Raw genomic sequence first — 16,602 nt, forward strand, 5'->3', positions numbered from 1 at the left:
ATAACTGGGACTTTGTATGTCTGCATTTATCCCTAATTTGGGCAATGACCCTCTTCGTTAAATGACAGTGTCGTAGTTTAACCCGGCAGCTGGCAGCTAAGCACTAGACAGCCGCTCGCTCACCCCCCCCCCTTCTCTCACAGCGGGATGGGGAGGAGAAATGGACAAAAGGGGAAACTTGTGGGTTGAGATAAATACAGTTTAATAAGACAATAAAGGAAATACTACTACTACTAATAATGAATATGCAAAACAAACTATATTCAACACAGTTTTCTCACCAACCAATGACTGATTCGCAGTCAGTCCCCGAGCAGCAATCGCGGAATGCCAAACTCGCGAATTTTGCAAATTCCGCAAAACTCCCAAAAAAGACCAAACTCCCGGAAAAGTTCAAACTCCCAGACAAGAGAGGATTGGAACCCAGAGAAACGAGAAGAGCCGATAGCTTCCTGCCCCACAGCCAACCCCTGTTCATAAACTGAGCATGCCGTCTGTGGTATGGAATATTTCCACTGACCAGCCTGGGCTGGCTGCCTGGCTGTGCTCCCTCCCAGCTCCTGCACACCTGCTCATTAACTGGAAAAAGTCCTTGATTTCTTAGCAACAACTGAAAACATCAGTGTATTATCAACATTCTCCTCATACTGAATCCAAGACACAGCAGCTACTGGGAGAAATTAACTCTATCCCAGCCAAAACAGGGACAGGCAAGTACTGTTTGCATACACAAATTAATCGCAGTTAGCTAGTGCCCAGGGTATCGTATACAGATCAGATTTTTTGAGGTTATCCTTTGGAAATTTTTGTCATGCTTCAGCTGGTTTATCTAGGCATGAAATACCTTTTCTGATGCTCTTCATTCTTGTCCCTTCTTTCACCACAAATGTTAATCTGGCGTGAAGAAATCAATCATACTGACAGGATAGGTGCTTTGTGTGGACTTGTGAGTAGGAACGTAGGCAGCACACATGAAACATATCCACTGTCTTCCTGTGGTATTTATTTTGAACTCCACAGTTTCTTGTAACACTGGTTTGAAAGGTTATGTCATTTTCTTCTTACATTCTGAAGAAAGAGACCAAAAGTTCATGCACTATTTTTGTAACAGTGTTTGCTTATAGAAGGTAACGGGAGTTGGATGCAGTTTTAAATTTGTGTCTTTGGATATGAATATTGTAACCAGCTTTGCTAGTTCAAAACATGGAAATGTATCTATTTCGAAGTAGTCTTTCATTTGCTGTTTATTTCACAAGAAAGAAACCTTGACAGTAACAAAAAAAGAGAGAAATATTTCGGAGTGATACTTTCTTTAAAAAAGGAAGACTGTCACAGAAGTTTTTCAGGTAATGGAGAGAAGGGGGTAAGAATTGTCATGTACAATAAGAACTTGAGGGGTTTTTAATTTTGTTTTTTGGTTTGTTTAATTGGGGCTGGTTAACTGGAATACACTAAAATCTCTTTCTCTGTTAAAAATTATTTATGATGTTGTATATCTTCCGTGATAAAATAGACCATGAAACCAGATGTGTAACAGAACTTTAAAGAGAGTCATCTCGACTGAAAGCAGTGAGCACACGTGAGGCTCAGTGTGACAGCTTGCCACCTGAAAAACTGCAGTCCAAATGTGGATTTCTTACACAAATATGAAATGCTCTCCCAGTCACTGTAGGAGTAACAGAAACAAGCAAAACCAAAACAACGTCACCCTCCAAACAGTAACGCCAGCGAGCAGAAAGCACCACTCCAAAAGGGCTACCACCGTGATCACACCTAAAACCCGCTTTGGTGACCTTGTCCAACATGATGATTTGGTGGCTTTGTCCAACAGGATATTTTGGTGGCTCATTTTATTCTTGAGTCACACCTGTTTGTGCTCTTCTGTTTGTGTGAGAGGGAAAGGACTGCCTTAGTTATAACAACACGCTACTGCAGTCTGGCTGATGCCTTGCTAGGAAGAGAGTGCAGATCGGGCGCTGCGTGAAATGGTACTGCTTTCGATAGCACCCCTTGCTGTATCATGCAGGATGCAGAGATGATTTTTGAGATGTTAATTGCTTGAAAAGTGTCTACCAATCAAAAATGTGCGTTACTACAATCCAAATCAATATTTATGTTTTTCCCGTGCGGCACAAACCTCGCTGCCTTACCCAGTGTCTCCAGTCTTTCCGCCTCCGGAGCTACTTTGGTGTTTTCCTGCTGGCACTGCTGCGTTTTCAATCTTCTCTTGCTACAGACTTCTTTGCAGTTTTTCCCTTTCTGGTGGTTGTTGCACAACGGTGTAAATGTACTTGGGTTTGGTGTTTTGGTTTTATTTTAATGGTGTTTATTTTAATGGTGGACAACAGGTTGACCATGAGCCAGCAGCGTGCCCTGGCTGCCAAGAAGGCCAATGGGATCCTGGGGTGCATCAAGAGGAGTGTGGCCAGCAGGTCGAGGGAGGTTCTCCTTCCCCTCTACTCTGCCCTAGTGAGGTCCCATCTGGAGTACTGTGTCCAGTTCTGGGCTCCCCAGTTCAAGAAAGATGAAGAGCTACTGGAGAGAGTCCAGCAGAGGGCTACAAGGATGATGAGCGGACTGGAGCATCTCTCCTACGAGGAGAGGCTGAGGGAGCTGGGCTTGTTCAGCCTGAAGAAAAGGCTGAGAGGGGACTTTATAAATGCCTATAAATATCTGCAGGGTGGGTGTCAGGAGGATGGGGCCAGACTCTTTTCAGTGGTGCCCAGTGACAGGACAAGGGGCAACGGGCACAAACTGAAGCAGAGGAAGTTCCAGCTGAACATGAGGAAGAACTTCTTCCCTCTGAGGGTGACGGACCCCTGGCACAGGCTGCCCAGGGAGGTTGTGGAGTCTCCTTCTCTGGAGATATTCAAGACCTGCCTGGACAAGGTCCTGTGCAGCCTGCTGTAGGTGACCCTGCTTGGGCAGGGGGTTGGACTGGGTGACCCACAGAGGTCCCTGCCAACCCCTGCCATTCTGTGATTCTGTGTTTATTTCTCTGGCCTGCCTTTGGCTAACCTGGAAGTGCTTCATTCTAGGGACGAGGCTGTGAAGGTGCCAGTCTTTCTTGGTGTGGAGGGGCTGACCAACCTTGCCTGTCTGCCGAGCTGTCTCATGACACAGAATTGAAGTCACCTGGGTCCGCAGCCGTTACCTTATTCCAGAGTAAAGTCTCTGCAGTTGGTGAAACCTGTAATAAAGACTTGTCTAGACACGTAATTTTGATTTTTAGATCTAATTCTTTCTTACAAAGTGATTAAAAACAAAGCGATTAGTCTAATACTTTAAAGTTGTTGGGTTTATTTTTTAAACTGATACTGAAATGTATCAGAAATTTTCATAGCAGTATGCTAATGTGTTACCATTTGAGGGGGAGAAAGGGAAACTGTCTTTAGAGAGGAAAGCCCGTGACTTCCCTTGAGCACTCAGAAGCGCACACCGCTTCTGACAGCACCTGTTTTTCCCTAGGCATGTGAGAAAGTTCTGAAGATTCAGAAACTAGTCAACATCTGTATCCAGGCATTTTTGTTTTGTTTTTTATTCTTTGCAATTACGTCCTCGGGAAGGGGGAAAAAAAAGGAAAGATTTGCAGAAGTTCAGCTGCTCTACAATGGGGTTTTAGTATTTTTCCCCCCCCCCCCTCTATTGTGACCTCTTAGCCTCTCTGCATGTCTTAAGAAAAAAAAAGTCTTCTGGGGCTGTCCAAAATGATTCCTTTTTGTTAAATACTGTCTTTCAGGTATTCAGCAAACTCACCTTTCTCAATATGGTATTTTATAGCTGTAATTCTGTATTTTGGCTCTTAATTATTTTATTCATCTTTTTCAATAACTACTTTTCTAATACTGAAAAAGAGAAGACAATTTCTAATTCTGCAGAGAAAACAAAAACCTTTGAAATCTTCCTTTTATGTGAGGGGATAAAAAACCCCCACCAAACCAAAAACCCACAAAGCCTTCAGTCTTTTTTCATAGTCATCCCCACCGCCCAAAAAACGAAGAAAAAAATAACCAAATTTTTCCGTGAGAACAGTAGAACTAACAACATTGGGGGTTAGAAGGATTTCTACTTATCCCTCCACCCCAGCAGCAGTCCCTGTGGCTTTTCTCTGTCTGTTCCTATGCCCTGTGCACACAGGAGTGTGCACGCACCCCCCCACTGCTTTTTTTTCTCCCTCCTCCTTGCTGTCCCTCAAATGCACCCCTGGCTTCTTGTGTCCCTTCACCCAGCGTTATCCCTTGCTCCTTTCTGTGTCCCCTCTGCACTCTTGCCAGGTCTGGCAGCTCGACAGAGCATTTCTGGGCAGCTGCTCCTCTTGTCAGGTGGGTGGGTCAAATACAGGGGGTTTAGGGTCGCTCGTGTCTTCACAGCCATCCATTTGTTAAGGAAAACTTGTAAAAAGTAAAAATAGAAATTGTCTTGTGATCCCTGCTTTGCGGAACGGTTGGCCAAGAGATACAAGATGGGCGTGGAGCTGGAGGATACTGTACAGGCAGAGCTAGAATGAACAAATACCCTGGTTTCTGTGTGAAAATGTGACATTGTGTGATTAGGCCAACTGTTTTCCACCACCACTTTTAAAATCCCTTTTTAAGAGGGCTACCTTTTAGGGTAATTTTCCTTAAAAGTTAAGAACGGTGGAGGACAAGGTCATTATCGTCAAGTGCATAATCTAACTTACACCAGATTTTTTGCTTTCTTTACAAACTGCTAGTTTTACTGATTTGTTCTTGATATTTAGGCCAGTCTTCTAACTGCTGTTTTATATTTGGAAAGTAAGCTTAATATTTTGTTGCTATCTAAATTTCTCTTAAATCAATTTTTTTTGTTTGTTTTATCATTGTGAAGTGCTAGTAGGTTTTTTTGCTGCTTAACTTACTGTCACCATATCTGGGAAAATATTTATGCTTCTGGAAGCTGGAGCTGTTGAAGAAATTAAAAGGAAATTGAGTTACTGAGAGATATAATTTCATAAAAATATGTTCAAGATCTGAATAGTTTTGGTAAATTTTAGCAAAGGAAGCAGATGAGTAAAGGTTTGATCTGTGAAGTTTTTTCGTGTTGCGTAACATGAGGTGGGAAAGAGTTTGTAGCATATAAATGATTGTAAAAGCTTTGTGTAAAGCAGGATGAGTTTTAATTGGTTTGGAGGAAATGAGCAATATTTAGCAGGAACTAACATCTTTCAAGAAAGAATTTCAAACAGTTCAAAGAAGACTGCTTTTGTGGTTTGGATGGTGAGAGAGAATACAATATAAATAGGAAAATATTTGAATTGGTGTCACTGACAGTATTAAAGTATTGAGGTTCAGACCTCAATGGTCTAAAATGTGGAATGAGTGAAAGGGAAAGATTCTTGGCATATTTCTAAATCTGTAAGAAATCCAGAACTTTTTTTGTCTTTTTATTCCTGTGGTCTGTCACGTCTCTACACCTGGCACTACACAAGAATTAAAATTTAAAGATTTGTATGTCAGAGAAGGACATTGATGTGCATGGATGCTTCGCTTCTTGCTTGCAGGGGTCTGGATAGTGTAAGGGCACAGCAGGCAGGTGGGAGGAATATGCAGGGGGAGAAACAAAGGAAGCCTTGAATTTTTTTTTTTGGTCACCTCTTCGGACGGGACCTAGGTAAGCTCCCTTTGGGGTCGGTGAGCCTCTGCATCTCTGCATCAAAACGAGTAAGCAGCATGACAGTGCAGGCAGTAAATATGTGGTAGGGTCATAAATTCCTGAGAAAAACCTCTGCAGCAAATTTTACGGGGATGGTGTATCATTTGGTACCTGCTAGCCCTGGGACTTAGGAGCCCTAGCTACTCCAATGATGGGCTCAGAATAAAGAGGAAGAGTGCAGAAGTTGATGACTAATGCCCTTGGTTTGCCAGCGAGGGAAAGGAACGAACAGTTTTTAATGTCAGAATGTAATAATTAAAAAATTGAATTGGTGCATAGAAGAGATGGGTTTGTGTTTTGCAGCTCTCGCCCTGCTCTTATCAGAGTGAACAGTTGCTTTTTGTGGGACTAATTAAACAAAACTGAATTGCAGACAGCTCTCCTGTGAGTAGAGTACCCGAGATCGGTTGGCCTGCTAAGGCAGCTCTTGAATTAATTTTCTCTTCCTTTACCCTGCAGCAGCAGTTCTAATTAATAAGTTAACACGTTACTGGCTGAAGGGAAATGCACTTACGAGGTCCCCTAGGAAGTGTTTGTGCTAATGAGATGGGTTTTGAGGCCACTGTAAGAAAACATACTTTCAGCAACTGTCAGAAAGCTGGGAAGCTCTTGCAAGGAGGTGAACGTCTTAAGTTTGCACCCGAGCATTGATTTTTCTAGCTTCTGTTTTCACGCATCAGCTCGTGTCTGTCTGCCAGATGATTAGTTGCAGATTTGATGAAACACTGAAAATACTGTGTCCCTCCATTTCTAAAAGTTTCTTTTTCATTATTTGTGTATGATGTGTACAATATATGACATTACGTGCAAGGTATAAAATGCTGCATTCTGTGTATATCGTTGTGTATATTTCTGTGAGATAAAAATGCTTAATACCCTCAAGCAGTGAAGAGGAGCCAGTCTATGTTGAAAACCCTGTTTCAGTACCTTGCCAACTCATTATAGGCCAGTGCAGGAGGCGAACAGTGCCCTAATTAAAACAGCTAGAGAAGCCTGCATAAGCAGAATTAATTAGATTATTTGGACACGGAGCTAGGGTGAACTTCTTGGTTCTTCCCAAAGTGCTTCTGAAATCGAATGCTGGAGAGGTGGAGCTTCAAAACATCTGTAGCTGACTGTGTGTGATACACATACGCTGCATATACAGCTAGAGTCACTAGGTCACAGGTCTCCACATATTTGTAGACTTTAAATAAAAATATGTAGGACAGGGTGATTACAGAATCACAGAATAGTAGGGGTTGGAAGGGACCTCTGTGGGTCATCTAGTCCAACCCCCCTGCCGAAGCAGGGTCACCTACAGCAGGCTGCACAGGACCTTGTCCAGGCGGGGCTGGAATATCTCCAGAGAAGGAGACTCCACAACCTCCCTGGGCAGCCTGTGCCAGGGCTCTGTCACCCTCAGAGGGAAGAAGTTCTTCCTCATGTTCAGACAGAACTTCCTGTGCCTCAGTTTGTGCCCATTGCCCCTTGTCCTGTCACTGGGCACCACTGAAAAGAGCTTGGCCCCATCCTCCTGACACCCACCCTGCAGATATTTGTAGGCATTTTTAAGGTCCCCTCTCAGCCTTCTCTTCTTCAGGCTGAACAAGCCCAGTTCCCTCAACCTCTCCTCATAGGAGAGATGCTCCAGTCCCCTCACCATCCTTGTAGCCCTCCGCTGGACTCTCTCCAGTAGCTCTTCATCTTTCTTGAAGTGGGAAGCCCAGAACTGGACACAGTACTCCAGATGAGGCCTCACCAGGGCAGTGTAGAGGGGAAGGAGAACCTCCCTCGACCTGCTGGCCACACTCTTCTTGATGCACCCCAGGATCCCATTGGCTTTCTTGGCAGCCAGGGCACACTGCTGGCTCATGGTTAGACCAGGATACTCATCGATACTGCTTCCAAGACCTGAGATGGCAAGTGCAGAATGAGCTCGGGATCGCAAGCAAAGAGAAAGCAAGGAGAGAGCAGCTTCGGGTTAGGAAGTGCCTAGACCGCTCCGCAGTCAGTGGAGCTACTGGTGCACCCTCCCTCTGAACTCCGCCATCCCCTCCGGCCGGGTTCCCAGCCTCCTCACCTCGTGCCGGAGGCCTTTCCTCCGCACGGCGCGTCGTGATGGCGTTTGCCTGAGAAATGACCCGCAGAATGACTTCAGTTCTCAGCCACGGCTTTGCTTCGGATCGACTTAGCAGACTGTCAGTGAAGGCGGGATTTGAAATGTCATTGCTAGCCCTGTTGTTTGTTACGTGTACTTTCTGGGAACGCATGACAATCGTGGCTTAAAGAAGTGTCAAAAGAGACAAGGGCTACAAGGATGGTGAGGGGACTGGAGCATCTCCACTACGAGGAGAGGTTGAGGGAACTGGGCTTGTTCAGCCTGGAGAAGAGAAGGCTGCGAGGGGACCTCATAAATGCTTACAAATATCTGAAGGGTGGGTGTCAGGAGGATGGGGCCAAGCTCTTTTCAGTGGTGCCCAGCGACAGGACAAGGGGCAATGGGCACAAACTGAAGCAGAGGAACCTCCAGCTGAACATGAGGAAGAACTTCTTCCCTCTGAGGGTGACGGAGCCCTGGCACAGGCTGCCCAGGGAGGTTGTGGAGTCTCCTTCTCTGGAGATATTCAAGACCCGCCTGGACAAGGTCCTGTGCAGCCTACTGTAGGTGACCCTGCTTGGGCAGGGGGTTGGACTAGATGACCCACAGAGGTCCCTTCCAACCCCTACTATTCTGTGATTCTGTGATTCTGTGATTTTGGTTTTAAAAGACGGTATTACATACAACAAGTCATGTTTCCTCTTTACTTTCTCAGGTAATTAGAACCAGGCTTGTATTCTGATAGGAATACTGGGACAAGCGTTCATGGTAAAAATCCAGCTTAGTTTTCCAAGTTTGCTTCGCAGATGTTTTTGCGATGTTGGCAGGAGAGGAAACCCTGTAAGCTTCTGAGGGAACTGGAGCTCCCTGCCTTCCTTGTGGCATCCTTGGTGTGGTGTTACACAGTCCTCTGTTGGTCTTCCATCCCGCTGCATCTGATGGTGTGCAGGATTCGTGCTCTAAGTGCTGCAGCAACTTGCTAATATTTCCAATTGTCATAAGTCAAAATTATGGAATTCTTGTGATTTCTTGAATGCTCAGACTGAAGTAATCTGTAAATGGAGAGAAACATTTTGTGTAAAATATTATCATTTGATTCATGCGAGCCTGTCTGTTATATGCTTTCTTGAACATGATGAGCACTAAAAGCAAGGTTCAGAAGATGGGATCTTTATGTTTTTAAACCTTCGTGAAAGTAGGTGTGATGGTAGTTGCAGCATCACAACTTTCTAGTTTGTTTTTCTCTTACCAAGAGTTTAAAAAAAAAAAAAAGGGCCTGATAAGAACGTAGCCCCTAGGGATCCTTAACTGAGAATTGATTTGGTATAGCATAAGAAGGAAAATAAATTAAAATGCAGTAAATGCGGATATGCGTTGAAACATAAACATGAAAATTCTTGCACCCTGCCCTGGAGAATTGAGTGCAGGCAGCCTCAGAGGTCACCCAAAAGGAGTTCTGCTCCTGTGAAGCTGGAATGTTAATGTTTTAGAGACGTACAGGCGGGGATGTCTGAAGTACCCCAGGTTTTCTGCAGGTGTTCTGGTCAGCTTTCTAAATTAGAGAACTGTAATGTAGCCAGAACAGAAGGGATTTGGCTAATGGAAAGTGTTTGCTTGTTTATTTTTATGGAGAAATGCTATTATGCTTGCATATGAAGCATTATCTGTTAAAGTTCTAGAGGGAAAAAATCATAATTCTGATGCTATTTTAAATTTATATTATCTTGATTTTTGGTGGCTTTCTTTTGGTGTGAAGAATTCTTAAATTTCATAGCTATAATCCAGCTTTGGATTTGAATGCTGGTATTAGTTGAAAAAGAGAGAAGGGCAGACTGAGGAAATCCTGGTTGTGATAAAGGATATGAATTTAAAATTAATCTTATTTGGTCATTTTACTGTTAATTTTTATTTCAGGTGAGTTTAGTCTTTGTCAGAAATGCATATTATCCTGAAGCAGGAGCTTTTTTGTCATTATTAGTATAAATCTGGATAGATTTTCTGTGAATCTTCATATATGTATTCCATTTCAGAGTTCAGTAGCCCAATTTGTGATGCCTGCTTTAATTTGTTTAGTATTTATTTGCTTTTTCCTTCTCTTCACAAAGATTTCAGAGGCCTCTTTAACAGAATAAGAGCAGAAGAAAGGTGAATGTATTTAAACTGGATCTGTGTTTTCTTCGGCAGTAGAAAACTCTTTACTATAATAGATTTTTGTTGTAATTGCATCTCTGATTGCCGTGATGACACATGGTGGTGGTTGTGTGTAGGAAACTGCGATATGCAGTGTGGGTGGGATTTCATTGCTGTGGAGACTGCTTGTTCCCGCTCTCTTTTTCTCTTCCCACCTTCCTTCTCTGCCGTCTCCTTCCGCCTCTCCTTCCCAGGCAGCTAAACAGAGCAGAGATGGTGACTTTTTAAATATCAGTCGCCATCAAGATTTTTAAGGCAGATTTGTGTGATTGTATGCCTGGTGCAGGGAAGATTATTAAAGTTAGCGTGTGCTTAGTGCCATCTGATATGTAGCCAATCTGCACGTTCCCGAAGCCCTAGAGATGTCTCCTGAACGAATAACATCACTCCTTATCCTCATCTCTCGCTTTCTCATCATCTCTGGTGTCTCTTTTTAACGAGGCTAATGATACGAGTACAGCAGTTTGAAGGAGCTCAGGAGCTTGGTGAAGTACAACAGGACGCAGCACTTTTTGCTGTCGTATCGCTTGCTCCAGCCGAGCCTGGGCTGGTAACGCAGAGGCTGAAGGTAGCTGCCACCGAAGAGCTGTCAGGTCACGTCAGTCCGATTACACCCGCGGTGCCGTACCTGGTACACGGGTCGGTGGCTTTATCAGCAAGGCCAGGCACGTGGAGACCCAGCTGGGTACTGTGGGTGACGTTCTGGGGCCCCTCGTTCACCCGCGTGTGTTTTATAAATAATTGAGGCGGAAGCCGGGACCCCTCTTCTCACCCACCAGAACCAGAGCTCCGCAGTTCCTAACGCGGGTCGCGCCGAAGCAGAGCTGCCCGACGGCAGCCATCAGAAGGACATTTCTTGCTCCCTCTCCCTTCCTTTTGCTGTTTTTTAGCACCTTGGCTGTGGAGGTGCTGGGCTGGAGAAGCTCCTTGAGTGCAACTCGGCCACGGCCGCTGTGCCGACGCGCGTCGCGTGGCTCCCGTTCGCAAGGGAGCGCAGAGTATGTTCGGGGAGGGGAATAGCCCTGCTGGGTTTGACTGGAAGTGAGCTGTCATACTGGGATGGCTTGCTGGAAACGAGGGATACGGGGCACGTGTTACTGGTAATACTCATCTTAGTGAGATGCAAGAAATAGGTGCTGCTGTACCTGGGCCCGAAGCCGTTTTCATGTGGCGGTAACTTGTATCTGCTCAGAAAAAGCGTGCGAGTTGAGGAGCAATGGCTTCAAGGCCGCGGCTGACGGCGCAGTCAGGTGAAGTGCTCCTGAATCTCTCCAGGTAAGGGCTGGTTTAAAGAAGGGCCACAGTTCACCTTATGCATCTTCGTATGAATAGATGGTTGTCTGAAAGTTGGGCGCGTCTAGAGATGTCTCTTGTACTCAAAGATTTATTCCCACCAGGGACGGCGGGTACGCATGGCATTTAAAAATCCCCTGATTTTTTTTTTTTATTTAATGAACTGCAAGAGACGCTTTACAAAAATGCGGCTTCGCTTATGCACGGGAATGCTGTCTGTGGTGCAGGTTTGGTCATAGTGAGAGCTTTGGATTTTTATTGTTTCTGTCCCATGTGACAAACGTCATAAATTTGTCATAAAGACTTCGCCTCCAAGCCTTCTATAAACTAAAATTATTCAAATCTGAAGGCATTTAGGGTTTGGGGGTGGGGTTGGTAAAAACGTTTATAGAATTAGAATGCCTTTATTCTTGGTACGGGAGTGTGTAGTGTTATTCTGGCTTCACTGTTTGGCTGGTAGGCTTCAGCTATAAATTGTATTACAATAGTCTTTTGTAAGATGCTTAGTTGGTACATTTAATTAGCAGCATATATATACCTGACTCCAGACAGAGATAAGAAAAAGACAGTGTGTCCTACTTTTGAGTGCAAAATATCACAAAATAGAAAATTTTGTTTAGTGTAGAATTGGAAAAGGGAATGTGTGTGTTTTTCTTAGGAGCAGAAAAAAAAGCAGCTTTAAAGAGAAGGCATCTTTGTCCAGAAGCTAAGGTGAAAGAGCAGTAGTGACTGCAGTCTCTTTGTACTCAGAGTCATTGACAGAAGACACCTTCGAGTTTCTGGCTTTAATATACTCTTCTGTTATGTTTTAACAGAAAATATTTGGAAAGTAAGAGTCCTCTACTAAACTGCTTGGGTTACCAACTTCTTTGCAGATGGGATTCATACAGTGCGGGGGTGTTTTCTCAGTGAATATCCAGATAATGACTCTTTTACCTGCAAGAAGAACATTGTGAGGCTGGTGTTCATAGTCTGCCTTATGCTTGGAGAAGCAGTAGAGCTGGGTGTCAGTCCCTTACACTTTCTGTCCGAGAGAGGGAAGGTGAGCTGAGGGTTCAGTGGGAGCCTGCGCGTGTGGGAACGCGTGGGCACCCTCACAGTTCAGAAGAAAGGAAGTGGAAAGAAGTGCGTGTGTAAACGGTGCTTGAAAATGTTTGTGTAAATGGTGCAGTGGTTGTGCTTGTGTAAATGGTAGTTGTGTGGCCCTGCTCTGGGCAGGGTGTTGGTCCAGATGACCTCCAGGGTCCTTTCCATCCTAGGTTCTTCTATGATTCTGAATAAAATATCTGTGAGAACTGAGCTACTTAATTCCAGTTTTGAGGAACCTGGGTACAGGTAATTAGTTTCTATATCACAAGAACCTGGAAAAACTGTCTTCAGTAATGTTTGTGCTGCGTTTTTGTGATGGCTAATGAGCATGTGTTTGTATATATACATAAAATGTATGGGTATACTCTTTAATTTTGTTTATGAACCTGGAGACAGGCGGTGACCCAGTTTGCTCAGAAATGATACCATTACCATGGCAGAAGATCAGTAGAGCTCTGTTTAATGGCACCGCTTATAATAAAAACAATAGCTTAATAATTATCATAATAATGAATCATGAAGAGTAACTTGAAGGATTTCTTTACAGTGAAACTATTTGCCATTAGATTATTTTTCTGATGGTTCAAAAGAGTGCAACTGGAAGAGATGGATGGGCTGATAATTGACCAACTGCCGTCTGGGTTTGAAATCTGCTGAGGCTGAAAATGATGGAGATCATAAATCAGCAGGCAGCGGTCAGACTTGCATAAAATCACCTGGCGATTCTCCTCACTGGCTTATGGTGACATAGAGCCCCACAGGTATTGGGTGTTACAACGGTGCTAAGAAATAGCTGCAGACTTAGATAAAGATTTTGGTTGGTGTCTCTTGGCTGTCTCAGCATCAGTAGGCAGCCTGGAAATAGAACTCTTGTGTTCTTTCCCTGTATCATTCCTCAGAAGTGAGCGTACTATATTTGTTCCCCTTAAATAGAAAGTTTTCATCAGCACTACTGGCACTGTAAAACCTCTTTTCACAAAAGCTATGTTCGAGCACATCTGCAGCATGAATTGTGTTTTGAGCATTCGTTTTCTTCCCTGTACTCTATTAGGCAAGCGGTGGTTAAAGGCTCCCTTCCACATCCTTTTGCTTTGACGCTGTTTGGGGACACGTTGTACTGGACTGACTGGAACACGCATTCAATCTTGGCCTGCAGCAAGCACTCCGGGGAGGACCTGCGTGAAATACATTCCAACATCTTCTCTCCCATGGATATCCATGCTTTCAGCCAAAAGAGGCAGCCAAATGGTAAGCTGTCTTGCTTTCTTTCTTAACGGCAAGTTGGAACTGATTTGCAAAAATCTTAATTAGTCTTGCTGTATGGTGGTGGGTGGCTTCGCTCGCGTCATGATGCAATTTTTCCAATGCAGAGATTGGGAAAAGACCCAAAGAGAAACCAAACATTCTCTACATTGTTTTTTTAAGTGCAGAAAAACCTCTTGTTTTTTTCCTGCCTGCCACATTTATCCTGTTGTCGTGTTCCTTTTTCTGTTTCATGTGCCATAACTTTAGGCAACATGGTATTTTTGTTTTTTCCAAGTAGTAGTTCCTGAATGGAAAGTAGTGTGAATTTGGCAGATGCTATTAAGCAAGACTAGCTCTGTGTAATAACCACTGTCTTAACCATTGTATTAATTTACTGTGTTTGCATTTTGTTTTTCTATATGCAACCTACTATACATTCAGCACCAACATGCTGAATAGCTTGTGAAAATGAGAAGGGCAGAGCTGAAACAAGGCTCTTGTTTAGAGCTAAGTGCTGCTTCCCCGAGAAAGGAAACGTTCAACATCCATGCATTTTCATACCATAAATACCCCACTACTCAACACTTGGGATTGATTTTTCCTTGTTCTGTGTTTATCATTTCCTTCTTTAATCTGTGTTGCTGCCACCGATTCTACCACTCAAATGCCGTATGTGTCTTAACACATGAGATGAGGTCATTCGTTATCCGAAGCATTAATCTGTGTGATTTATGTTTAACAGCTACAAACCCATGTGGAATTAATAATGGTGGCTGCTCCCACTTGTGTTTGATGTCTCCTACCAAGCCCTCTTATCAGTGTGCATGTCCCACTGGTGTGAAACTTCTTGAGAATGGAAAGACCTGCAAAGATGGTAGGCTTTGGTTTTAAAAATCCTTTCAGATTAAGTGCAAAGTAGGTTTTAGAGGGAAAGGGGTTTTTCCAGCTTTACTGTATAATGCACGTTAGGGGTGGCAAATTGTGAAATCGTGTGAGCTTTTGCAGTGCAGATAAAAGTGGTTGGAAAATGCCCTCCGCGTTTCAAAAAAGAAAGAGGCTCATGGCTGAAGAGCAGGTTACCTCCAGTCACAAAATTTGGGTTGCAATTCTGTGTCTCACCAATTCCCTGCAAGTTTTGGGGGGGCTGTCTTGTTTCCTTTTCTTAGAGAAAATGATACTTGCCTCCTCTGTTGTCTCTACAATGTATCTAATGTTATTTTTCATGAATTAGGGTTTCACTGTTAGGATTGTACAATGAAAACATTTTTTTTTTTAAAAGATCTGATGTCTTTTTATTATACGCACATACACCTGGAATCTCTTGCAGTTCACATGCATAAAGTCAGGCACCTACATCTGTATATAGGAACCAAAAAGAATGGCATGGATTTTAGAGGTATTGAAAGTGTTGCAGCCTTAAAACCCAAGACGTGATTGAGATTTCGGGCTGCTACCGCTCACCCCAAACTGCTTTTAGTAAGTGTCTCGTTGTGGGCCAGTGTATATGATTTTACGTTGCTGTATTTTGTAAGTATAGGTCTTGGGATGTTGTGCTGTGGTTGCTGTAGTACATTAACAGGATCAAAATAAACACAGGGAGATAATTGGCTTGCTCATAAATAACCATCTTTTATGCAGATCATCTCTGACAAAGGTAAATGGAGAAAGAAACAAAGATACAGCAGAATTTACTGAAAATAGGCTAAATAAAATGTATATAGAAATAATTTTTTTAAATTGTCATTTTATATTTTAGAAATTCTTCTAGGCTTGTCAGCTACTGTTCAGCGTTTGTTTTAATTTCATGCTATTTCATGCTCTTTGCTGATTATTTTTGCGTGGCTATTTGTGTATGTGTGAACCTTGTTAAAATAAATTGCTGCTTTTATGTGAAAAACTCAAAAGCAGCTCCCAAATTAGCCTCGCAGGATTGTTTGTAAGAACTTACCAATACATACACAACATGTTTTTCATCCCTTTCTGCCAGTGCAAGGAACAGGCTTTAGTAATACTGCTCTGAGTTGGCCATACCTAGCCAGAATGCAACACAAATTCACGTGCTTATTGAAAACCACTTGATACTCACAGATAAACTCCTTTGCGGAGCAGACAGCTAAAGCAGTTGTTACCCAATACAGGCGTGTTTGCAAAAGCAGAGCTGCACAAAAAGCCCATGTGGGGGCTGGGGCGTGGTGAAGGCTTGGTTGCTTGCCAAGCAGAGGTGGGCAGGTAAGGCAGCAGAGGCTGAAGGACTAAGGACAGCAGTTAGAACAAGCCCTGGAGGGATCAAGAGAGAGAAATTGCTTCCCGTTGACTTACTGCTGGTAGGAAAAGGGTGAAGAACCTCTAGGCAAGAAAGGCTGTATCTATTTCCTCCCCACATGCTGTGTCCCGAGGAACATGTCGTCGTATTTTGGGCATTGTCGTCGTTTTGGGCACAAACTGAGGCACAGGAAGTTCCGTCTGAACATGAGGAAGAACTTCTTCCCTCTGAGGGTGACGGAGCCCTGGCCCAGGCTGCCCAGGGAGGCTGTGGAGTCTCCTTCTCTGGAGATATTCAAGACCCGCCTGGACAAGGTCCTGTGCAGCCTGCTGTAGGTGACCCTGCTTTGGCAGGAGGGTTGGACTAGATGACCCACAGAGGTCCCTTCCAACCCCTACTATTCTGTGATTCTGTATCACAGCAGTGCCCGCTTCCCTGCTCAGGTTCAGCCCCGTGTCCTCACCGAGGCAACCTGCCACGCAGGGTAGCTGCCCTGTGCCTTTCTAGCGCATCAAAGGAAATTACCAAGGGCAAGTAGAGGAACGGTATTAAAAAAAACTCAAACAAACCTTATTAAAAAGGCTTTGACTTCACGTGGAGAGATACTCAAAATCATCAGTTCACTTTTTCAGCCATTCCGTGTGTGGCAGAATTCATTGCTGTTGTTTTTTTTTCCTCCTCCTGAACACGAGAAGCCAAATTGTACATTCTCAGTCAGCCATAAAGTATATTTGGCTCACAAAATAGAGCTCCCATTTTATCAGAAATT

At 43.8% G+C, this 16,602-nt stretch overlaps 1 protein-coding gene across 3 annotated transcripts in view; it reads left to right on the top strand.

Moving 5' to 3' along the window:
* Window positions 1–16,602, top strand: part of LRP6 (LDL receptor related protein 6) — a 136,419-nt gene that overhangs the window by 56,371 nt on the left and 63,446 nt on the right. For 2 of the 3 annotated variants that reach the window (XM_075442162.1, XM_075442170.1), the window contains exons 4-5: window positions 13,377–13,573; window positions 14,313–14,444. In XM_075442162.1, coding sequence (XP_075298277.1) covers window positions 13,377–13,573; window positions 14,313–14,444 — 329 coding nt within the window. The remainder of the gene's footprint in view (window positions 1–13,376; window positions 13,574–14,312; window positions 14,445–16,602) is intronic. The other variant, XM_075442179.1, reaches the window with a different exon arrangement.

Source organism: Opisthocomus hoazin, chromosome 1 (genome assembly GCF_030867145.1).
Source record: "Opisthocomus hoazin isolate bOpiHoa1 chromosome 1, bOpiHoa1.hap1, whole genome shotgun sequence".
In the NCBI taxonomy this organism is placed as follows: Eukaryota; Metazoa; Chordata; class Aves; order Opisthocomiformes; family Opisthocomidae; genus Opisthocomus; species Opisthocomus hoazin.